The sequence below is a fragment of the Trachypithecus francoisi genome, unplaced genomic scaffold (assembly GCF_009764315.1).
Source record: "Trachypithecus francoisi isolate TF-2019V2 unplaced genomic scaffold, Tfra_2.0 Contig01579, whole genome shotgun sequence".
Lineage (NCBI taxonomy): Eukaryota > Metazoa > Chordata > Mammalia > Primates > Cercopithecidae > Trachypithecus > Trachypithecus francoisi.
Genome location: NW_022681442.1, coordinates 14,888,902 through 14,914,710, shown reverse-complemented (window position 1 = coordinate 14,914,710; position 25,809 = coordinate 14,888,902). Strand labels below are relative to the sequence as shown.

Sequence of the window (25,809 nt, the reverse complement as noted above, 5' to 3'; positions counted from 1 at the left end):
TTTTTGAACACTTTTGACCTACGAATGTGACAATTTCAATAACTCAATGTATAGCTGTGACACTTCCAGGCTAAAAGGTTCTGTTCTCTTAAAATTATAGTATCACATTGTACTCTTTTTAACATTTATTGTAAGCAATCCGTCCTTAACTGAAAACATCCCCAGTTACTGTCCATCAAACAATTCTCTTTCAGATTATTTTTTCTAAACCATTTTCTTCCAAGTTGAATCATATTTTTTCCGCTTATTCATCATTTCATCTGATAGTGGGGTCACTGATTCTGCCTCTATGCTTTTGGCTGTACCCCCAATTCCTTTTCGTAGCTTATTTATTCTTTCCTCCATGATATTGTTGAGAAATAAATCAGTTATATAGACTATCAAAATAACAAATCAAATGCTTTTCCAGAAGGTATGAACTCTCTTGAAGGATTGCTTCTATTTCACTGTTTTTGAGGGTAAGGCAAGGTTATACAAAAATGGCAAGAGCTGGTAGGCTGTTAGCATTTGCTTTTAAGACTGCTGTTATTAAATCTGTGAAAACAATTTAGTTTCACACATGCCCACAGACATGCACAGAGAATTGTAAACTTAAAAAAGGGACAGAAAGACTAGAACCTTTACTATAATGAAATTAAAGTGATTTTGAGCTTTACATAATCACATATCTACCCCCTTTCTCATCTTCCCACAACTACTATGGAAAACTTTATCTACTCTGTCAACCTTGGTTTATCTATGATTAAAATTGGAAACACATCCTTGGGCCTTTCTTTGCATGCCATTTTTCCACGGTTTCAAAAAGATAAGCTTCGCCTATAAAAGGACCTTTCGTTGCTATCTGGTTGTGTGTGGAACCTGACAGAATTGCCACGGTGAGTCAGGAACATGTTTTCTAGGCCTAATTGATCAGAATTTATCCATTTTCCCCCAGAGATCTAAATGAACTAAAACTTGCCGATCTTTTAAAAACTTAGCCAGACTCAATCATGTTTTTAATTTTGTGTAGATGCTGCTACTTTGGACTCTTTCACTGCTGCTGGGAGCAGTAGCAGGTAAGACAAAAATATAAATGTTGAGCTGGGAGAGATTCACTTTTCAGCGCCGTCAAGAGGGCTATGGCAGCTGAATTCAGGCCACGGTAATAACATGAAGCATTACTTCAAGGAGTAAAGCACAGGAGATGCATAAGAACACAGGTATGTGGAGTAGGGTTTTCAGAAAACATCTAAGATGCCCAGTTAAATTTGAATTTCAGATAAACAACAAATATTTCCCACAAACAACAAATATGTGACATATTTATACTAAAACATTATCATTTATCTGAAATTCAAATTTACTTTTATTTTGATTTGCTAAATCTAGCAACCCTGACATTAAGTCAAGTTAGGAGTTTGAACCTTGGCTCCACCACCACCTACAGCTGTATTACTCTGAACAAAATTCTTAACTTCTGTGCTTCAGAATCTTTGTCTGCAAAATGGGGAGAGTCGGATACCCCATCTCCTAGGATTATTGTGAGAATTAGGTCAGATTAGTAAATCATCCAGCCCAGCACCTGGCACATGGTAAGATTGTGAGAAAGGTAGCCCCCACAACAGCTACTACTCTTACTCCTACCATTAATCTAGATTTATCCTCCTTAGAAAAGAGAACCCTTCTCTGGGTTGTTTTTGTTTTTGTTTTTGTTTTTTCTGAGATGGAGTCTCGCTCTGTTGCTCAGGCTGGAGTACAATGGTGCCATCTCAGCTCTCTGCAAGCTCCGCCTCCTGGATTCACACCATTCTCCTGCCTCAGCCTCCCAAGTAGCTGGGACTACAGGCGCCTGCCACCACACCTGGCTAATTTTTTTGTATTTTTAGTGGAGACAGGGTTTCACCATGTTAGCCAGGATGGTCTCAATCTCCTGACCTTGTGATCCACCTGCCTTGGCCTCCCAAAGTGCTGGGATTACAGGCTCTTTAGGTTGTTTTTTTATGGAGTGACATTCAAGCCTGGAGTTGTGTTAAACTATGGATTTTTTGTTTGGTTGTTTGTGAACAGCTTCTTCATCACAGTAATGATGATGACCTTCAGTACAGCAAGGATAGGGATATACGGTTTTGACTTTTCCATAAAATGTAAGCGCTCCTTTCAAAGCCCACAGCTAAACGGTGGCTACAGGAAGTTAAGGCTTAGGGACACAGGGTTGTCCCTTTCTTGAGCACCTATGGCCCAAGGAAGATATCTGAGTTTAGAGGCTAAAAGGAGTCCCACATTGGGACTGGTCAGAGACACAAGGGGAGTGAAGTGATCCTATGTGGTAGAATTGAGGACCAACAGCCTGTCTGGAACAGTTGTGTTGTCTTTTGAAGCTGTTTTGTGAGTGTGTGGCTAGGAAGGTGTTGAGAGTAGTGGAGGAGGAATGTCTACCACACAGTGTAATTTAACTCTCATATATATATTGGCAGACAGATCATTAAAAAGAGCATGCTTGTAAAACTAATATCCTTCTGGGGGATTGCAGGAAAAGAAGTTTGCTATGAAAGACTCGGCTGCTTCAGTGATGATGCCCCATGGTCAGGAATTGTGGAAAGACCCCTCCATATATTGCCCTGGGATCCAAAAGATGTCAACACCCGCTTCCTCCTATATACTAATGAGAACCCAAACAACTTTCAAGTAAGAACTATCACTCTGTTTAGAACTAAGTTCCACCTGTTTTATGTAATAAGGATACTGAATATTCACGTTCTTAAGAGAAACAAATCAGGCTGTGAAATTTGCATCTTTGTAGATATTCAGGGCACTGAGCTTAGGTATTTCTTAATGTAAATTCTTTATAAAAGGTTCATTAACTTCGTATTATTCTTGTCCTTCCTCTATAACATTTAATAAATATTGTAAATATAGGGCTATATTTATATATATAAAGTATATAAACATTCCCAATATTATATATTTATATAACCTCCCATTGTGTATGTATATCTATATTAGATAAAGATACATAAACACATGCACACACATACACACAAAGCCTTCCATTGTATGTAGAAAAGATCATTACCACCAAGTTTATAACAGACATATTATCCAAGTTGAACAATTGCAAACACGTTGTGATGACTGGGAAATGACAACATGGTGATGATAGTGAATACTGTGGTTATAATGGGAGGATCATTATTCACAAGGATCCTGAATCCTAGCAGTCTTCTACTTACCGCCCCTCTCCATGTGGAACCCTCTCCACAAATGGTTCTATTGGCTACTATAGGAAACTGACATGAAACACTTTTCTGTCTAAACAGGAAATTGTCGCAGATTCATCAACCATCAGTAACTCCAATTTCAAAACAAATAGAAAAACTCGCTTTATTATTCATGGATTCATAGACGAGGGAGAAGAAAACTGGCTGACCAATATATGCCAGGTGAGATGAAGTCATCTCTCAAGGAAAGGTTGTTTCCAAAGTGATAATTAACAACCAGTAAGGCACTGGCCCCAACCAATGAGGACAGTGCTGGTACCCACAGTCTTGAAGGATCTTCAGACCCCTGCGGGGCCTAGAGTTCCTAAGGGAGGTCAAGGAGGTGGTGGTGGGAAAAGGGGGTTTAGGATGCTCAGAGCAGTGAGTCTGGCAAGCATTTGCTAGATCCAGGCACTAGTTATTTAACAACTGATAATGGAGGTGTTTCAAAATTTTAGCAACAGATGCTCTCATACTGATGCACACCAGCTGGTCATAGGCCCCTGATTTTTCATTTGTTTTTAATTTTGTGTGAAGCGCTAAGAGATCTCATTTTGCCTGAATTAATTATTTCCTTTTGATGTTCACTTACTACTCTTTGATCTCCTCTGGTAGCAATAACTTGGAAAACTGTGTAGGTTTTTTATTTTGGCTTCTGTTGTTTCAACAGCAGTGGTCCTATTTTCTTTAATTTGCCTTTGGCTATGTGCTCTGTCATAAAGAAGAATGAAAAGACAGAAAATCAAATAGAATAAATTTTCCTAGTAACTGCTAGTGCTTGAGGAATATTATTATTGATTCATTTGTTCAAGTATTTATTCATGTATTCATCAAATTTCTTTGACCTACTGTGGCACGAAGGGAGTAGTCCTTTCTTCAGAGGTATCAAGAAGAAAGACACAGGCCGGGTGTGGTGGCTCATACCTGTAATCCGAGTACTTTGAGAGGCTGAGGCGGGCTGATCACAAGGTCAGGAGTTCAAGACCATCCTGGCTAACACGGTGAAACCCTGTCTCTACTAAAACTACAAAACAGTTAGCCGGGCGTGGTGGTGCATGCCTGTAATCCCAGCTACTCAGGAGGCTGAGGCAGGAGAATCACTTGAACCCGGGAGGCAGAGGTTGCAGTGAGCCAAGATCGCGCCACTGCATTCCAGGCTGGGTGACAGAGTGAGACTCCATCTCAAAAAAAAAAAAAAAAAACACAGAAGAAAGACACAAAAGTCCTCCTAAGCCCATAGAATTTCAGGTCTGCCTGTGGCTCAAACCAAGGGCAGAATGAGTCAACTCCAGAGCATATCCATTGATCCTAAAGACAGATGAGCACCCTAGAGTCCATACACTCTGCAAGTTTAAACACAAGCAGTAAAACCACAACTTGTCTTCCAAAATAATTTAAAGCTGATGATTATTGGAGGGTAGTAATAGATTTTTACACAACAGTGAAGAAAAAAAAATGTGATTCTCAGTTCAAAAGGAATATAGCTTCCTTTGATATGGCTATGCAATTTATTTCTAAGATCCCAAAGGCAATTGTGGTTTGTTTTTGTTTTGTTTTGTTTTGCATTGATTAGGCTTTGACAGCACTATTGCTTTGAGATGCAGAAACAAGTGGTTTAAACTAGAAGGATAAAGGTTCTGCATTCCAGTCCTGACTCTTTCCGTAGCTATGATTAGCAAATCTTTTCCCTGCTTTGGATTTTTCCTTTTGAAAATGGAAAAGCTGGAGATGATTTCTAAGATTGTTCCATTATTCTCAAATTCTTTTTATTTTTGAGATGGAGTCTCGCTCTGTCACCCAGGCTGGAGTGCTGTGGTGCGATCTCGGCTCACTGCAAGCTCCGCCTCCCGGGTTCACTCCATTCTCCTGCCTCAGCCTCCTGAGTAGCTGGGACTACAGGTGCCTGCCACCAGGACCCGCTAATTTTTTGTATTTTTAGTAGAGATGGGGTTTCACCGTGTTAGCCAGGATGGTCTCGATCTCCAGACCTCATGATCCACCCGCCTCGGCCTCCCAAAGTGCTGGGATTACAGGCGTGAGCCACTGTGCCTGGCCTATTCTCAAATTCTTTTGGAAAAAAAAGAGGGTATACATAAACACACTCAGACAACAGAATTCCTTCCAGAACTAACCTCCATGAAGCCATAATTAAATGCCATCAAGCAAGGCTTTCTGTAGATATCTGGTAGGCAGTGTTTTCATGTGAAATATTAATAACTCTTTAGTGATGTACAATAAAACATGTTCATCTAAAAATTTTGATTAGTATTTCCATTGTGTAAAAACTTATTCACCTTCAATGTATTTATATAAGGGGTCCTAACATTGTCTTTCATTCATTCATTAAATATTTACTGAGCACCTTCTGTGTACCAGAATCTCTTCTGGACACTGAGGCTGCACCAGTGGACAAGGCAAACAATGTCCTTGGGTGCATTCTAGTAAGGGACAATGTAGCCTTGTGGCATTTAGGATGACCTAATGAACAACCCATTGTACCACATTTTATACATTTTTTTCTTGAATTAAATGTCTCTGTATCTGCTACAGCAGAAATCCCAAGAATCCAGTTCCCACTATGGTCAAATTCCAGTTTGGAGATGATGTTAAACTTTAGCAGAGATGATATATCTATAACAGACTATAAGTTTTGTCAGTTGCATTGGGGTTAAAATGATGTCATGTCAGTCAAGGAAGGAATTTATCCTAGTCCTCTGATATGTTAACTAGTAATTAATAAAGATCCTGAATTATGTATCTGTTTATTGTGCCCCTTCCACCAGAATCTGTTCCAGGTGGAAAGTGTGAACTGTATCTGTGTGGACTGGAAAGGTGGCTCCCGAACTGGATACACACAAGCGTCACAGAACATCAGGATTGTGGGAGCAGAAGTAGCGTATTTTGTTGAAGTTCTGGAGGTAATTACCCCTGGATTGTATAAAAGCCTGTACACATGGTTTTCCAGATTGTCTTTCCAAAAAAAAAAAAAAAAAGTCTGTAGATTTAATCATAGATAAAGACATTTCTCTACTCAGATATGACATTTCCCTTGGTTACAAAGAAAAATTTTTTTAAAAATCTAGCTTTGGGTTTCATCAATAACCCATTATGTTAATAAACTAGTTCTTTTTGGCTGGGTGCAGTGGCTCACGCCTGTAATCCCAACACTTTGGGAGGCTGAGACAGGCGGATCAGGAGATCAGGAGATCGAGACCATCCTGGCTAACACGGTGAAACCCTGCCTCTACTAAAAATACAAAAAATTAGCCGGGCGTGGTGGTGGGCGCCTGTAGTCCCAGCTACTCGGGAGGCTAAGGCAGGAGAATGGCCTGAACCCAGAAGGTGGGGCTTGCAGTGAGCTGAGATCGCGCCTGCACACCAGCCTGGGTGACAGAGCAAGACTCCGTCTAAAATAAAATAAAATAAAATAAAATAAAATAAAAATAAACTAGTTTTTAAAATTTAACTTATTCAAGCAATTGGTAGGTTGTTTTTAATAAATTCCACGAGTATTTGTTTTAATTTTACTAGTTATTACCTATGTGAACGTTAAAATTAATCTAGTTTTGTTTGATTTTAGTTTTGTTTTCTTAAGAGAAGCACAGTGATAACAAGCTAACCTCATTTGGTAACAAAAAAACACGGAAAATGTTATACTCAAATGTGTTTAAATAACTGTTTTTATTTTCACTTTCTAATCCAAATACTTGCTTCATCATCTCTGGATAACAGCTCTTCATATTCATTAAGGTTTATCTCTCCAACAAAATACAGCCCTACTTCCTCCAGATTAAAAGTTAAACCCATTTCCATTTTTCATTATAACTATTTTAAAAAACATGGACGTCAAGTGCTTTGGAAAGGCAGTGTATCTTCTTGACACTGAGGTTTTTGAAGGTTCTTCCCCTGCGCCCCTCACGAATTCTGCAACACAGTCACGCACCACACAAGGATGTGTAGGTCAATGATGGACTTCAGATATGATGGAGGTCCCATAAGATGACAATGGAGCTAAAAAATTCCTATTGCCTTGTGACTTATAGCTATCATGATACCATAGCACAACATATTACTCATGGATTTGTGGTCATGCTGGTATAAACAAACCTACTGCACCCCCAGTTATATAAAACTCTACCACATATAATCATGTACAGTATATAATACATGATAATGATAATAAATGATGACATTACTGGTTTACATATTTACTGTACTTTTTATCATTATTTTAAAGTATACTCCTTCTACTTATTAAAAAAAAAGAAAAAGAAAAACAGCCTCAGGCAGATCCTTTAGGAAGTATTCCAGAAGAAGACATGTTATCATAGGAAATGACAGCTTCATGCATGTTATTGCCCCTGAAGACCTTCCAGGAAATAAGATGTGGAGGTGGAAGACAGTGAGGTTGATGATCCTGACCCTGTATAGGCCTAGGCTAATGCAGGTGTTTGAGTCTTAGTTTTTAACAAAAAATTTTGAAAAGTTAAAATGGCTGGGCGCGGTGGCTCACACCTGTAATTCCAGCACTTTAGGAGGCCGAGGCAGGCGGATCACGAGGTCAGGAGATTTAGACCATCCTGGCTAACACGGTGAAACCCCGTCTCTACTAAAAATACAAAAACTTAGCTGGGTGAGGTGGCGGGCGCCTGTAGTCCCAGCTACTCGGGAGACTGAGGCAGGAGAATGGCATGAACCCGGGAGGCGGAGCTTACAGTGAGCCGAGATCATGCCACTGTACTCCAGCCTGGGGGACAGAGGGAGACTCCATCTCAAAAAATAAATAAGTAAATAAATAAATAAAATAATAAAAAGGAAAATTGTATAAAGAAAGAAAACTATTTTAAATGAACTGAGTGTGGAGTAAGTGTACAGTGGGTATAAACTCTTCAGCAGTGGGCAGTAACATCCTAGGCCTTTACATTCCCTCACCACTTACTCCATGACTCACCCAGAGCAACTTCCAGTCCTGCAAGCTCCATTCACGGTAAGTGGCCTCTACAGATATACCACTTTGGGACTTTTTTTTTTTTTTTTGAGACAGAGTCTCACTCTGTCACCCAGGCTGGAGTGCAGTGGCACGATCTTGGCTCACTGCAACCTCCACCTCCCAAGTTCAAGTGATTCTCCCACCTCAGCCTCCCTAGTAGCCAGGATTATAGGCACCCACCACCATGCCCAGATAATTTTTGTTTTGTTTGTTTGTTTGACGGAGTCCTGCTCTGTTGCCCAGGCTAGAATGCAGTGGGGTGATCTCGGCTCACTGCAAGCTCGGCCTCCCAGGTTCACGCCATTCTCCTGCCTCAGCCTCCCAAGTAGCTGGGACTACAGGCGCCCACCACCCCGCCTGGCTAATTTTTTGTATTTTTAGTAGAGAGGGGATTTCACCATGTTGGCCAGGATGGCTTCGATCTCCTGACCTCGTGATCTGCCCGCCTTGGCCTCCCAAAGTGTTGGGATTACAGGCATGAGCCACTGCACCTGGCCAATTTTTTTATTTTTGTAGAGATGGGGTTTCACCAGATTGGCCAGGCTGGTCTTGAACTCCTGACCTTAGGTGATCAGCCCACCTCGGCCTCCCAAAGTGCTGGGATTACAGGCCTGAGCCACCAAGACCAGCCTAATATCTTTTATACTGTATTTTTACTGTATGTTTTTTAGGTTTAGATATATGTGGATACACAACTAGTTACATTGTGTTCCAATTACCTACAGTACATGGTACAGTCACATGTAGTACAGGTTTGTAGCCTAGAAGCAACAGGTTGTACCACATAGCCTAGATGTATAGTAGGCTATGCCATCTAGGTTTATGTAAATACACTTTATGATATTCCCATAAAGTGGGAACAAAATCGCTTGACAATGCATTTCTCTTAACGTATCCCCATTGTTAAGCAACTCGTGACTGTACTTGAAAACATTCTAAAAAGGTTTTCTTTCTTACAGTCGGCGTTCGGTTACTCACCTTCCAACGTGCACGTCATTGGCCACAGCCTGGGTGCCCACGCTGCTGGGGAGGCTGGAAGGAGAACCAATGGGACCATTGGACGCATCACAGGTTGGTCAAAACAGTGAAAGATGCCAGGGGGTTGAGGCAAGAGGATCTCTTGAGCCCAGCAGTTTGAGGCCAATCTGGGCAACATAGTGAGACTCCCATCTCCTTAAAAAAATAAAAAGTAAGTAAGTAACTAAATAAATAAAGCTACCAAATTAGACTACATGTAGACTGTCTGTGGTCTAAAAGGAAATACAAGATGGAAATTTGGTGCAATTCTACTTTTTACCTTCTCATGTTTTCTGAATTGGGCCTCACAATCGGAAATCACTCTGTTCTGAGGTTTTGTGAAGTCTTCACTGATACCAGTCTTTGGTCTACAGCACTCTGTTTAGCGTATTTATATTGCACGTGACTAAAATGTGAGTTAAGGACATCTAGAGATTTTATTCATGCCTATTTCCCCATTGACCAACATTCACAAAGGACAAGTTTCATGAATAGAGTACACTTCATAAATAGTAGAATAAATACAATTAAACCCAGGGAGCTGAAATTTGTATAACTGATTATATTCTGCTTCAGTAGCAATTGCTAATGTGCTTAAACCTCAAACGTAACCCCAGAGTTGTCAGGGAAAATGTGGTCAGGGTGCCCTGGGCTGCCAGTTCTGTGTGCTGCTAATGAGATAACAAATAGTATTTCACAAACCTGAGGCTGGCTGCATTCGGCCAGTGAGCTCATATATTGGATATCCAGGTTCTAAAACCTCTGTAAGGTTATAAGAAAGATTCTACCATCCTGGATCTGAGAGGTGATTATTTCAAGGAAGGACCACTTTCCTCTTCCATCAGTGTTCAACCTTTTTGTGTCTGACTTGGTGATTCTCTTTTTAACCCTTGGGATAAGTCGGCTGTATCTGGACTTGGAATAATCTGGAATGCCTATCCGTTCATTTGCTGAAGGGGAGTTCTGCACAGGATTTTCTTTTCCACAGTCTGTAAATGTTTCTTTCCCATAGCCTGCTCAGCCAGGTGCTGTGCAATGCAAGCCTGTGTTCTCAGTGACGTCTGTGGAAGCCAAGGTCCTTGCTCTTGTGGGAGTTCACAGTCTACTGGGGACTCTTTTACCCTGAGTGGTTTTTAGTCCAGTGTGTCCCAGAGTCTGCCTCTTTTCTTGTAACTGCGCTAGTGACCAAGACTCTCCCACTGACTACACGGCCATGAGGAAAGGCATATTCTTTGGTTTGGAGAAAATTCACTTTAAAGCAAATAGCTAGAAGCAGATTCCCCTTCAGCAAATGGTCAGGTAAGGAAGAACTCATTCATCCCTTTTCATGCCTAACTCATATTTTACTCTTAATACTTGTACTCAGGACTGTACTCAGGACTTGTCATAATTCATGACACATACTCTTTACTCTAGGGTTGGACCCAGCAGAACCTTGCTTTCAGGGCACACCTGAATTAGTCCGATTGGACCCCAGTGATGCCCAATTTGTGGATGTAATTCACACGGATGGTGCCCCCATAGTCCCCAATTTGGGTGAGTTCCTCAACCTGTCCCCCAAAGGGTGTTATATTGTCTGAGTCTATACATTAGCATAAACCCTCATTTACTTTTATGATTCTTCAGGGTTTGGAATGAGCCAAGTTGTGGGCCATCTAGATTTCTTTCCAAATGGAGGAGTAGAAATGCCTGGATGTGAGAAGAATATTCTCTCTCAGATTGTGGACATAGATGGAATCTGGGAAGGTAGAACTATTATGTGTACAAAGAGATCTTCTTGGGGGAAAGCTTGCGTTTTGTTTTGCTAAACTTGCTAAATTCTTTGGAATTGTACAGGTCTCACATTTTATGTAACAAAAGACTTTTAATTGTATCCATGACATGTAGGTTTTCACTGGGATAAGTGGGCATGAGGAGACTGGGAAAGAAAGTGGATTTTCAGTCAACTTCCAAGCACCTAATTCAGGGAATGAGCTTTTATTTATTTAGACCAATCTTTTTCTTCTACAGTATGTTAAACCTTTCATTTAATTACAGTATTATCTATTATAATCTTAAACAGTACTCAACTTCTGATTACATCACAAATCATAAATATACTTTACAAATGACTTTGTTCTGTGACCCGCATGAGCTCACATTAATTAGAGAAATCTATTCAACCACTATATTCTGAATATGACGTTAACTTGGAAAAATGCAATCTGTCCTTGATGTGTAATTGTGCCTGATTCGAAGGGACTCGAGACTTTGCGGCCTGTAATCACTTAAGAAGCTACAAATATTACACTGATAGCATCGTCAATCCTGATGGCTTTGCTGGATTTCCCTGTGCCTCTTACAGCGTCTTCACTGCAGTAAGTAGACTCCACCTTCTGCATAAAGAATTTTGTGGCCGGGCGCGGTGGCTCAAGCCTGTAATCCCAGCACTTTGGGAGGCCGAGACGGGCGGATCACGAGGTCAGGAGATCGAGACCATCCTGGCTAACACGGTGAAACCCCGTCTCTACTAAAAAAATACAAAAAAAATTAGCCGGGCGAGGTGGCGAGCGCCTGTAGTCCCAGCTACTCGGGAGGCTGAGGCAGGAGAATGGCGTGAACCCGGGAGGCGGAGCTTGCAGTGAGCTGAGATCTGGCCACAGTACTCCAGCCTGGGCGGCAGAGCGAGACTCCGTCTCAAAAAAAAAAAAAAAAAAAAAAAAAAGAATTTTGTGACTGTCACTTCACATGACTGGTGTGGTTTCCTATACATGACCTCATTCAATGAATGTTTTTATACTTTCGAACTTCACATGCCTTTAATTATAGATATGTATTTAAATAGTGATAAATTAGAGCACTTTAGAGAAATGAGCTTGTAAATGGAAATGTCCTGTGTTTACTTTCATTTGTATTACCTTTGTATTCATTGGGTAAATGTTCAAACTTGTTTTAGAAATAACCCTAAACAAACAAAAAAAATTAGTCTATGGAAATCTGAGAAATATCTATAGGATGCTGATGAACATGGAAAAATTTTCTTAAATGCTGACCTTTTAAACTATTGATATATAATTATAGACATGTGTGGATGTTTCTGTGCAATTTCATAATTGCCAAGATTTCCTTTTTTGAGTTTTCATTTTATTTGGTATTCTCTTGATATCTTGGTTGAATTATTTATTTAATTTTACTTTAAGTTCCAGGATACTTGTGCAGAATGTGCAGGTTTGTTACACAGGTAAATGTGTGCTATAGCGGTTTGCTCTTGCTTGAATTCTTTATATGTCATCTCAGCTATGACATATCTATTCTCTGGGGTTTTTTAAATAAAATTGAATTTTCTTTGCACCATAAAGTTTTGAAATTAAAATTTAAAACCTATGGATTTAATAAGAAAATTTCCAGTAACAAATGTGCCAACTGAAGTCATAATTACCCAGGATATATACTTTAGTGATTAGGAGAGAGGATGCAAATCCCGGTTTCACCATTAAATAGCTGAATATCTTTGAGCAAAATACTTCTCCAAGAAGTTTCTTCATCTGTAAATGTAAATACTAATGGTAAGCTCAACATATTTGGTGAGAGGACTTAATGAGAACACATATGTTAATTGCTTAGCTCAGAGCAAAAAATATAATATCATTCAATTAATGTTAGCTATTATGGGAGAGGGAGTACATATATTATTCACACTACAGCTTCCATATACAATGAGACAGAATATCCCTCCTCTTTCTTTATTTTAACTTTATTTTAATTTTCTTCCCCAATACCCAACAATAAGTAATGGGGAAAAAATAAAGAAGCAAACACAAAAGCCTCAGGTTTCATCCAGTTAAAACTTAGTCTAATTCAACAATATAAACAGTTCTTTTAAGTGATACTCAGCACTTGTATAAGAAAAAATGTCTCAGTCGTGCAGATTTCTTCACCTTTGCACTCTCTTCTAAGCTTCTCTCCAAGTGAGTGCTGGGGCCAGGTGATCTGGTGGTGGTCAATGTGTGTTCAGCAGAGGAAATGAATTGGGAGTCTGTGGGTGCAAAGTCTTTGGGCTCCTTTGGATGCTAGGTAATAGCCTTGTCTTTTATTGATGGTCACACTGCTGTATTTAGAGATGAAGTCTTGGGCTTGTCTGTTCTTCTGGCTGTAGCAATGCCCTCAGAGAGCTTTGGCTATTTCTTCCTGGCTGGCTTAGGCAACACCTGGATTTTGTTGAATGCCAACCCTGGGACTGTGATAAGCCCATAATGTGGTCCATTGAGCCAGGAGTCCACCACTTGCCTTTACTGTAGAGTAGCCCTGCCCCTCATAGTGGGAATTGGGACACTTGTCCTGCCAACTTGGTTCCTCCCTCTCCATCTCTTTTTCTTATAAGTTCTTGGTTCAGAAACAAGGAGTATTTTCCTGTATGAATATGTCTTCTCCAGGTATCAGCCTCACAGTAAGCCTTAGGCTAGCTGGGGCATTTTCTCTTCACATAGAGAAAATTCCAGGATACGAATCCTTCAGGGCTTGATATGCTAAACATGAGCTAAAACAATTGAAAAAAGCCAGATGCGGTGGCTCACACCTGTAATCCCAGCACTTTGGGAGGCCAAGGCGGGTGGATCATGAGGTCAGGAGATCGAGGCCATCCTGGCTAACATGGTGAAACCCTGTCTTTACTAAAAATACAAAAATTAGCCGGGCATGGTAGCGGATGCCTATAGTCCCAACTACTCTGGAGGCTGAAACAGGAGAATGGTGTGAACCCGGGAGGCAGAGCTTGCAGTGAGCCGGATCGCACCACTCTACTCTAGCCTGCGTGACAGAAAGAGACTCTGTCTCAAACAAAAAAAAAAAAAAAGGAAAAGAATTGATTTTGTTTATCAGAAGCTGATTATAACCTCTATTCTACTTATGCAATCTTTCTAAAATAAATTCTAGCTGTAAGTAGATGAATGTCTTGGGAACAAATTAGGCAAAAGAAGAAAAATAGAAGATAGATACACACACACACACACACATATTTATATATATTCTCTCATTGTATGTTTTTTTTTTTTTTTGAGATGGAGTCTTGCTCTCTTGCCCAAGACTTGAGTGCAATAGTGCAACCTCGGCTCACTGCAACCTCTGCCTCCTGGGTTCAAGCAATTCTCCTGCTTCAGCCTCCAGAGTAGCTAGGATTATAGGCGCCCACCACCATGCCCAACTAATTTTTGCATTTTTAGTACAGACGGGGTTTCACCATGTTTGTCAGGCTGATCTTGAACTCCTAACCTGAGGTGATCCACCTGCCTCAGCCTCCCAAAGTGCTGGGATTACGGGTGTGAGCCACTGCACCTGGCTCACTGTATGATTTTTATAGTATTGTGTTGTTTAACCGTGAAGTTGGTGACTTACTGTTGTGAATAATGAAATGCATTGTTAATCTTTGCTGCTGAAACACTATTAAAATCCCTGTTTACCATCAGAACAGAACTGGCTTTAGAATATTTGAATGGCAACAACATGTAGGAAATATGGTACACAATTAAAAGATAGGGCATCCTTATTCATCATTTGTTTGTTTTCACTAGAACAAGTGCTTCCCCTGTCCAAGTGAAGGCTGCCCACAGATGGGTCACTATGCTGATAGATATTCTGGGAAAACAAATGATGTGGGCCAGAAATTTTATCTAGACACCGGTGATGCCAGTAATTTTGCACGTAAGTTTCTATTTTCTGTATCTTATATTCGTATTACTATATATTTTATTATTATGTCCACTGAAAATGTGCATACTTGCTTTTCTATACAAAAGTTTTAAACACCCCCTCTGCAATGTGGAAAAATGCTCAATGCTATGTTCAAGGTAATTATAGCTAATTAGGGTGGCAGAACAGAGTTTGGGTCCTGGACTCTTAGAGCTGCAAAAATAAGTTTCTTCACATTTGGTTCTGGTGCTATATTCAGAAGGCTTTCTCTGCTCCAGCCTCTTTATATTCACTCAAAAGTTTCACTGAACAAAATTCTGAGATTTTCGTAAAAGCAGAAGGGTAATCTAGGAGAGAAAGATGGCAGAGGTTGTGAGAATGGAAAGACATTGACAGATTTAAGAGATGTTTAGGATTGTAGGCTCCATGGGTGATGGGAATTAGAGGATGGAGGAGTGGTAGGAATGGGAACAGGGTCTGGGTTTCTTTTCTTACTAATAGAGGAAGAAAACTATTTGGATGAGAGTCAATTGGGTTACCTTTTTTTTTTTTTAATACTGATGACAAATTTTATCTCCTCCGCAATTTGCTCAGGCTATCTCTAAATGGCAAACTATTGGCTAGTACCAAGAAAAGGTTCTTTTGGTTTTCATAAATTAATATATTCTCAAAGGCAATGAAAAGTTGAACTATGGAATTTTGAAAATAAATGTAGATATTTAGACAAAAAGATGGCAGTGCTCTAAAATTTGGTGATCTATGAAAATAAATTAAACTGAAAAAATGTCACAGTTCACAATTTTACAACTACCTTTTAACATAACGTTCTTATAACTTTCAAGGATAAATTGTCAGGTTGGAAACTGAAAACTAAATGTATTCTTTAGTCCCTTGGCTTGAAAAAAAATCTGTCTTAACTTTGAAAAAATTCTGCAAAGCCCCTGCTACCTAATACCTATCCCCTAAACACATATAAAGGAATATCTATGACTATTTGATTAGAAAATTACACACACACACACAAATTATAAATAAATTATTCAAAACTCAGCAGTAGTGGGATCTGAATTAACTTGTTTTTAGTGTCTTTTGTCTCCAAACTGACATTTTGCAATTTTTCTCCCTTGCAGGTTGGAGGTATAAGGTATCTGTCACACTGTCTGGAAAGAAGGTTACAGGACATGTACTAGTTTCTTTGTTTGGAAATAAAGGAAACTCTAAGCAGTATGAAATTTTCAAGTGAGTAAAATAATATTGCTCTATGCTTTTTTTTTGAGTCGAAGTCTCGCTCTGTTGCCCAGGCTGGAGTCTCGCTCTGTCACCCAGGCTGGAGTGTAGTGGTGCAGTCTTGGCTCACTACAACCTCTGCCTCTAGGGCTCAAGCAATTCTCCTACCTTAGCCTCCCGAGTAGCTGGGATTACAGGCGCCCACCACCATGCCTGGCTAATTTTTATATTTTTAATAGAGACGGGGTTTCACCATGTTGGCCAGGCTGGTCTCAAACTCCTGACCTCAGGTGACCTGCCCACCTAGGCCTCCCAAAGTGCTGGGATTACAGACATGAGCCATGGTGGCCAGCCAATACTTCTTAATGTTGGAATACTACACATGTATAATGTATGTCATCAACCTAAGAGTTTGTCTATTCATTACTATATGGAAGTAGAGTACTGACATGTATAAGGAAAAAGGAAGAAATTGTGTCATCCTTATGCCTTAATACTATTCAGAATTCGATTTCTAAATATTTTCATGCTATTTCCTGATAAAACCATTCATGTTTGCTTTGATGACTGGCATCTGATTTAAAATCAGTAATTAATTAGTCTGTCTACAAAACACATGCAAAAAGATGATGGAATACTCTCATCATTTATTAAATTGTGGAGGAATTGTGACTAATACATGTTTGAAGTTTTATTAAAGCAAAGGTGACTAATATGAGATATTCACAGCAAATGGACTACCAGTGAGTTAGCATGCATGTCTGAATTTGTTTAATACATTAGAATGAAAAATGTACTAACAATCACCTTAGCCAGAAATGCACTGTAAGCTGGTCTTAGCAACATAAATGTATATGTGTATGTATATACATATATACACACACACACAAATATATATGTATATATTTATATGTATGCTCATGTATGTTTTTGTTCACTTCTTAAATCCTCAGGGGCACTCTCAAACCAGATGATACTCATTCCAATGAATTTGACTCAGATGTGGACGTTGGGGACTTGCAGAAGGTTAAATTTCTTTGGTATAACAATGTGATCAACCTAAATTTACCCAGCGTGGGAGCATCCAAGATTATAGTGGAGACAAATGATGGAAAACAGTAAGTAATGAAAATCCCAGGAGATGTGAAATATCGAATCTGTGTTTATAGTTCTATTCCTTCTAAAAGTCTAATTTAAGTGAAACCTCCTACAGGGGATCACCTACATCCTAGTTACAGTTGCTTCCTAATGCCTTCTGTTTCTTTAGGAAAAAGGGTAGAACTTTAGGAAACAGCTTTGATCAATTCATAGACAAATATGTGATAGCTGATACAAATTAAATGTTAGAATGAGAATCCGGCTTCATGATTCTAAGGTGAGAGGAATGTTTCCTTTGGCAGCTGTGCTTTGTGCTATGTGAGTGCTTCTTGTGTGCATCTTCCAAACTTCCCGGGCTCACCTAATTGCTGTTTAAGTTGCTAGGAACACAGTGAATGTATCAAGGAATAGAAATAGGCTTTTCTGAAAAACTGGTCTTCTCAGTGAAGATGAAGGTCCAGGAGATAATCCTTGGTTTCAACCAGGACTGGAGGGTGTGGGAGCCAAAGGAAGGTGAACTACCAGGAAAGGTGATCTGATGATAATCATGACAATACCAACACTAGACCAAGTATTTCTGAGTATTAGGCCAAATGCTGAGGCAAGTCCTGTGCTTCTGTCATTCTATCCTTCCATCCTCATAAAAACCAAATGAGGGGACTTTGCTTCTGGCAAAGATGGAGTAACAGAACCCAGATTTACTGTCCTGACTGAAATGACCAAAAATTCAAACAAAGTATGTGAAAAAACAGTTTTCCAGACACTGAACATCAAGGAATAAGGGATAGTGATCCCTGAGAGACAAAAACGGACAAGATGGAGCCTTGCAGTTGCCCCAGCGTACTGCTCCGAGAGATTTCCAGGATGTGTCACAGGGAGGAGAAACCCAGTGGACTCCTTAAGTTAAAGAATCAGAGTTAAGAATCAGAAGATCCAGGGAAGTAGATTTCACAGGACAGCATACCAGACAGGAGTGAGTTGCCAAGGGAGAATCCCAGAGATTATGAAAAGTCCCCCTGAATATTCATCAAGGTACTGATTGGCCCATGTATGAGAACAAACCAGCTGGAGGTCATTGAAATATCCATTTGATGGATTAGAGAAAATAGTTCCCATACTCTTGCAGGACTGGGAATGGTGCTTACACCAAGCAGTCTAGAAAAGTTTATAATTCAAAGGACACAGGGTAGAGTATTTTAGAAAGTCTTGCTTTATAGTGGAAAATAATTTACCTATATTGACCAAGATCTGTAAAGAAACTGTTTCCAAATAATGTAACTGCATTGCAGAACAAAAAGGTCAAGAATATTTATACAGATCCAGAATTATCAAGCACCTAAAAATCTAAAATCCACAGTATCTGACTTTGACTCAAGGATTCCCAGGTATGTAAAGAAACAGAAAAATCCAACCTATAATGAGGAGAATAATCAATCGACACCAAACCGAAACTGACACAGATGTTACATTAGCAGAGGAGAAAATTAGAACAGTTCTTAAACCTGTATTCCATTTGCTTAAAAGGTCAGTAAAGGCGTGGCATATACAGGTTGAGTGTTTCTCATCCAAAATGCTTGAGATCAGAAGTGATTCAATTTTGAATTTCTTTGGACTTCAGGAATAGTTCCATTATATGTACCAGTTGAGCATCAAAAATTAAAAAAAAAAAAATCCAAAATCTGAAATGTTCCAATAAGCATTTCCTTTGAGCATCATGTTGGCAATCAAACGTTTCAAATTTCAGAGCATTTTGGATTTTTAATTTATTTTTATTTTATTTTTCCATAAGTTATTGGGGTACAGGTGGTATTTAGTTACATGAGTAAGTTGTTTAGTGGTGATTTCTGAGATCCTGGTGCACCCATCACCTGAGCAGTATCCACTGCACCATATATGTAGTCTTTTATCCCTCACCCCCCCGACTCTTCTCCCCAAGTCCCCAAAGTCCATTGTATCATTCTTATGCCTTTGCATCCTCATAGCTTAGCTCCCACATATCAGTGAGAACATACAATGTTTGGTTTTCCATTCCTGAGTTACTTCCCTCAGGAATGGATTTTTTAGTTTTGGATTTAGATGCTCAACCTATATAGAAAAAGACCCACACTGAGTTTCTAGAGATGAAAAATACAATGTCACAAACAAAACATGCACAGAATGTAACTAACAGTAGATTAGACGTTATAGAAGACAAGGTTAATGACCTTGAATACATAATAGAAACTTTCTGAAATGAAATACACAGAGAAAAAAATCTTTAAAATAATTTTAAAAGAATATCAGTGATCTGTGGGACAATAATAATAAGGCTTGTTTATTGAAAATAAGACCCTAACAAAGAAGGGACAGAAAAATATACGTGAAGAAATAATACCTTGAAAATGTTCAAACATGGTGAAAACTATAAACCAACAGATCAAAGAAAATCACAAGAAACATGAAGAAAACAGCACAGCACCAACACACATAAAAATCAAAATGCTCAAAACCAGGTAGAATGTACATTATTCAGGTGATTACACTAAAAACCTAGATTTTACCACTATACGATATATCTGTCTAACAAAACTTAACTTGTTCCCTTAAATTTCCACAAACAAAAAAATGTTGAAACCCAATTATAAAGACAAAATATTGAAAGCAGTCAGAGAAAAATGACACATTAGAACAGTGAAGAAAAAAAAAATTACAGCGAATTTCTAACCAGGAACAATGCAAGCTAGAAGACAGTGAAACAACATCTTTGAGTATGGAAAGGAAAAACTGTTAACCTGGAATTTATACCCATAAATATCTTTCAAAGACAAAGATGAAATGAAGACTTTTAAAACTGAAATAATTCCTCACCAGCAGGTTAACACTAAAAGAAATATCAAAGGAAGGACTTCAGGCACAGGAAAATGATACCAAGTAGAAAAGAATTCACTAAAAGAAATGAAGAACACAGGAAATAGGAAATACATGATAAATACATAATATTTTTAATTCTTATTACTAAATTCTCTTTGAAAAAATTGACTACTTAAAAAATAATGACAGTATTTTGGGGAGTGTATAATATATGTATAAGTAAAATATAACAATGACATAAAGGGTGGGGGGAAGAACTGAAAATATGCTATTGAAAGGTTCTTATACCATTTATGAATTGGTATATTCTCTTTTGAAAGTAAGATGTGATAAATTAAAAATATGTGCTATAAATTCTAAAATAATGAAACAAAGCATGATAGCAAATAACCCAAACAAGGAGATAAAATGGAATAAAATATAATCCAAAATAGAGTATAAAAAGAACTAAAAGGGGCCGGGTGTGGTGGCTCACGCCTGTAACCCCTGCACTTTGGGAGGCCGAGGCAGGCGGATCACGAGGTCGGGAGATTGAGACCATCCTGGCTAATACGGTGAAACCCATCTCTACTAAAAGCACAAAAAATTAGCCGGGCGTCGTGGAGGGTGCCTGTAGTCCCAGCTACTCAGCAGGCTGGAGGCAGGAGAATGGCGTGAACCCGGGAGGTGGAGATCGCACCACTGCACTCCAGCCTGGGCAACAGAGCAAGACTCCTCTGTCTCAAAAAAAAAAAAAAAAAAGACAATAGCCTCATACCTAGCCATATAAATAATCGTATAAAGTAAAAATGGTCTAAATACCACAATTAGAAGACAAAACTTACTCTACTGTATTTTTTAAAACTCAATATCCAATTGTATTCTGGCTATATAAAATGTACTTTTTTATTTTTATTTTTTTTGAAATGGAGTCTTGCTCTGTTACCCAGGCTGGAGTGCAGTGGCACGATCTCAGTTCACTGCAACCTTTGCCTCCTAGGTTCAAGTGATTCTCCTGCCTCAGCCTCCTGTGTAGCTGGGATTACAGGCAGCAGCACCACTCCCAGCTACTTTTTGTATTTTTAGTATAGGCAAGATTTCACCATGTTGGTCAGGCTAGTCTCAAACTGACCTCAAGTGATTCACCCACTTCAACCTTCCAAAGTGCTGAAATTGCAGGCGTGAGCCACTGTGCCCAGCCTGAAATGCACTTTAAACATAAAAACACAAATAGATTTCTCAATGTGAAAGAACCGAATGTGATACACTGTTAATCATTAGAAAAATGCAAATTAAGAACAGAATGAGATACCACCTATTTAAATGGCCAAAATTAAGATTGATAATACCAACTCTTGTGAAGGACTATCATACAGTGCTGATAGGAATATAAAAAGGATACAACTACTTTGGAAAGCACCTTAACAGCTTCTTAAAAAGCCAAACATGCATCTAGCTGAGTCAGCGATTTCGGTCTTCGCTCTTTACCCATGAGGCAAGAACACATATGATTATACAAAAGATTTGTACATGAATATTTATAGCAATTTTTTTTTGAGACAGAGTCTTGCTCTGTCACCCAGGCTGGAGTGCCATGGCACAATCTTGGCTCACCGCAACCTCCATCTCCTGGGTTCAAGTGATTCTCCTGCCTCGGCCTCCCCAGTAGCTGGGATTACAGGCATGCGCCACCATGCCCAGCTAATTTTTGTATTTTTAGTTGAGACGAGTTTTCGTCATGTTGGCCAGGCTGGTCTTGAACCCCTGACCACAGGAGGTGATCCACCTGCTTTGGCCTCCCAAAGTGCTGGGATTATGTGGGTGAGCCACTGCGCCTGGGCCTATAGCAGCTTTTATTGTAACAGCCGAGAAGTAGAAACAATCCAAATGTCTACCAAAAGAGGAATAGATAAACAAACTATGGTCTGTCCATACAATGGAATATTACTCAGCAGTGACAAGGAATCAACTAATGGTACACTCAACCATATGGATGAATCTTGAGATAATTATACTGAATGAAAAGCTAGACAAGAGTGCATACACCTTAGATTCCATTTATATAAAATTCCAGACAATTCAAACTACTCTATAGTGACAGCAGAGCAGTGGTTGCCTGGGAGCAGTGAATATTGGAGGGAATGGGAAGGAGCAATTACAAAGGGGAAGAAAGACAATTGGGGAGATGATAGATATGTTTATAACTTTGATTTTGGTGATGGTTTCAGAGGTGTATGTTGTGTGTGTGAAAACGTATCAATTTAAATATGTACAGTTTATTCCAGGTAAATTAAAGCTGAATAAAGCTGTTAAAACAAAAATGTATATCCTATGAGGTAGTTTCATTGTCCTTATTTTATGGATAATTAAATGAAGAGACCATTTCTGAATTTCTGTACAAGAAGTTTGACTCTACAAAATTCTTAACTACTACAAAACAAATTCAGTTCACCTTTAATCATATATAAAGATTGGTGCCTTTCATTTCTTGTGTCCCTGATTGATAACTGTTTTAACCTTTAACTTCCTATTTGTGAGGCTGCCAGTCATTGAGGAAGTGAGCGTAAAGGGAAAAAAAACATTTTCTGAGCACCTTTTTCCATGCCTGATAGTTTACATATGCTAAGGTATTTTATTAAAGAAAAATATTCCAAAGCATCCTAAGTATTATTCAGCCTTTTCTTTCTTCCCTTCCTCCCTCCCTCCCTCCTTACCTCCCTTCCTCCTTCCCTTCCCTCTTTCCTTTCCTCCTTCCCTTTCCTCCTTCCTTCCCTCCCTCCCTCCCTCCTTCCTTCCTTCCCTCCCTCCTCCCTTCTTTCTTTTCCTTCCTTCCTTCCCTCTTTCCCTTCCTTCTTTCCTTCCTCCCCTTCCTTCCTTCTTCTCTTCTTTCTTTCTTTCCTTCTTTCCTTCCTTCCTTCCTTCCCTCCCTCCCTCCCTTCTTTCTTTTCCTTCCTTCCTTCCCTCCTTCCCTTCCTTCCTTCCTCCCCTTCCTTCCTTCCTTCTTCTCTTCTCCTTTCCTTCCTTCCTTCCTTCCTTCCTTCCTTCCTTCCTTCTTTCTTTCTTTCTTTTCTTTCTTTCTTTCTTTCTTTCTTTCTTTCTTTTCTTTCTTTCTTTCCTTCTTTCTTCTTTCTCTTTCTTTCTTTCTCCTTCCTTCCTTCTTTTCTTTCCTTTATTTGATGCACACATGAAAAGAAGGCATATTATTCAGTCTTAATGAGAAAAGTTTGTCATTTCAATTCCAATATTGAATTAAAATAATGGTTAGCCAACATAATACCAGAAATTAGTTTTTATACACTGGGCTGATTTCTTATGATGGTGACTCTGCTGTTGCTCAGTTGCATTTTTTGATATGGGCTAAGTATTCAGTGACTGCTCAAGACAAATGAGTCTTTCTTTTTCTTTGGGGTGTCTATTGACAGCTTCTCTCTCTGCTGTTGCACAACCAGAAAATTACACTGGAAAGGAGAATTCATTCCTTTATGTAGAAGAGGTCTTCCCTAGGCCACTGTCTGATCTCCAGCATAGGATGTGGCCTTCCCTCAGACTGGGAGGTTGGGGGCAGAGGTTGTCCTCATTGTCACACTCCAGATGTGTGCCAGGAAGAGGAGGTGACTTTGTGTTGTTTTCTCTCCACAGGTTCAACTTCTGTAGTGCAGAAACCGTCAGGGAGGATGTTCTGCTCACCCTCACACCGTGTTAGGAGACTACTGTTACCAGTGAATTGACTTCTAATAAAATCTGGTGACGATGCATTACATGCCTGTTTCTTTTGTCCAAAACCTCCATTGTTTCAAGTGAATCTGTTGGATAAAGTGACTAAACTCCAAAATTTGGAGTTGGTCAAAAGAACCACTAATGACTGTTAAATTTTGCTGCATATTTGACCTTAAGAATGCTGTTTACAGGGTACTATCATCATGTTCATTATTAATATTACTTATGCCATTCTTGTCACTTAAGGCAGTCTTCCATGTCCAAAATGACCCCCTCTTGGTGGGCTCACATGGAAAGACTCACAACTGCCACGTTTTCCATAATCTTTAAGTTCTGTGTCTGCTCCTAATCAGACATCTCAGGGGAAATGACACACAAGGAGATGAGGACTAGACACATCCAATGTTCCCTAATAGGTCTACCTGGTCTATGTGGGGCTCCCCGAAACCTCTCACTTCTCCTGCAGCCTCTTTGATTTTTCTAAAGCACAAATAAATCATCCTCCCAGTTGTCCCCAGGACAGAATCCATATTCTTTTTTTTTTTTTTTGAGATGGAGTCTCACTCTGCCACCCAGGCTGGAGTGCAGCAGCACGATCTCCACTTACTCAAATATTTACATATTTCTAAACTTAGTGAATTTTTTGAAAATACTACTTTTAGAACCCTAAATCAAATTTTTCTTCCCCTTAGAGATGAACACTTGTGAAAGGATGCTGATAATGTTCAGAATGCGTGATGTAAGATAGTAGTGGAGACAATGGCAGAGAATTGATGAATTTGTTAATTCAATAAGTGCTTAGAGAGTGTTGACAATGTGCCAACCCCTAGTCTAATATCAGAGAACTAAAGTTGAAAATAAAGGTATCATCCCTACCCTCATGGAGTTTTCTATCTTATTTGATGTTTCTCAAATTGTGATCCACCTAATAGAAGACAGGTGATGAATTAATTAGTTGACTAGCACTGAATAGCAAATCGCCCCAAAACTCAGTAACTTAAAAACAATAATCATGTATTATGGTCCTGTGGGCCAACAGTCAGAGCTGCTGATCTCGGCCAGAGTTGGCTGATCTTGCTTGGTCTCACTCATGTATTGGTGGTCAGCTTGTAGGTTGGCAAAGGGCTGGATGGTTTAGTAGGGCCTGTGTGCATTGACTTTCCTCCACATGATCTCTCATTCTTCAGCATGCTAGCCTATGCTATTGAACTTGAACTCCCAAGGGACCAAGGAAATGAGCATAAGCAAGGAAGATTGCTTGAGGGCTAGGCTCAGAAGTAGCAAAATATCATTTTCCCCGCATTCTATTGAACAAAGCAAGTCACAAGGTAAGCACAAATTCAAAGATGAATACACAGACTATACTTCTTGATGGGAGGAGCTAAAAAGTCATATTGCAAAAGGCATTGCTAGGGAGAGTGATAGGGAACTGGGACCATTTTTGTAATCAATCTAGGGGTTTCTCAGTTTTAGTAAGGAATGTGATGGAAACATTTCTTTCTCTCACTTTTGACAAACCTGAGTTATAAAATCTATTAATACTTCCACAGAAATTCATTTCCTTTCTTGAATTGTGGTCATATGTGGTGCAGAGGCCCTTGACATTTTGCCTCAGCATCATTTCCTTGACCGAGAAAACATTTCTTGTGGGTGAATATATTTTCACATCATTTGCAAGTAGTTGCTTACTCTAATGTGTTAAATGTGCATTTTATATTATTCCCATTCTATTAAGTTATATTCTCATTTTGGGATGTGAAAAAAAAATCAATGGCTTCAAGTGGTTCCTTGAAGTGAAAAAGCAGCAATGAAAATACTAACACAAATACAATATCTCAGAGTAAGATTGTAACTGAAATAGTGGATAAGACTCATATGAAACTCCTCCCTATCAATCCTTGTATCTTGAAACAAGTGGAAAATGTGGTGTTGCTAATGGGATACACAGCAATGATCAGCTAGACTTGGCTGATGCTAGATCTGAGATCATTTTCCTATATAGTATCCTGTACCCAACTCCCTGTCTGCATT

The 25,809-nt window shown here is 39.3% G+C and overlaps 1 protein-coding gene across 1 annotated transcript; it reads left to right on the top strand.

The window, feature by feature from the left end:
• Positions 1 to 820: 820 nt before the first annotated feature.
• Positions 821 to 23,819, top strand: LOC117066365 (pancreatic triacylglycerol lipase). The gene is made up of 13 exons (XM_033181648.1): positions 821 to 875; positions 1,010 to 1,055; positions 2,510 to 2,664; positions 3,297 to 3,419; positions 6,020 to 6,154; positions 9,186 to 9,297; positions 10,660 to 10,779; positions 10,870 to 10,989; positions 11,482 to 11,600; positions 14,790 to 14,919; positions 16,038 to 16,146; positions 17,088 to 17,252; positions 23,701 to 23,819. The coding sequence occupies exons 2-13, from the start codon at positions 1,010 to 1,012 to the stop codon at positions 23,762 to 23,764; spliced, it is 1,398 nt and encodes a 465-aa protein (XP_033037539.1). The 5' UTR covers positions 821 to 875; the 3' UTR covers positions 23,765 to 23,819.
• Positions 23,820 to 25,809: the final 1,990 nt, after the last annotated feature.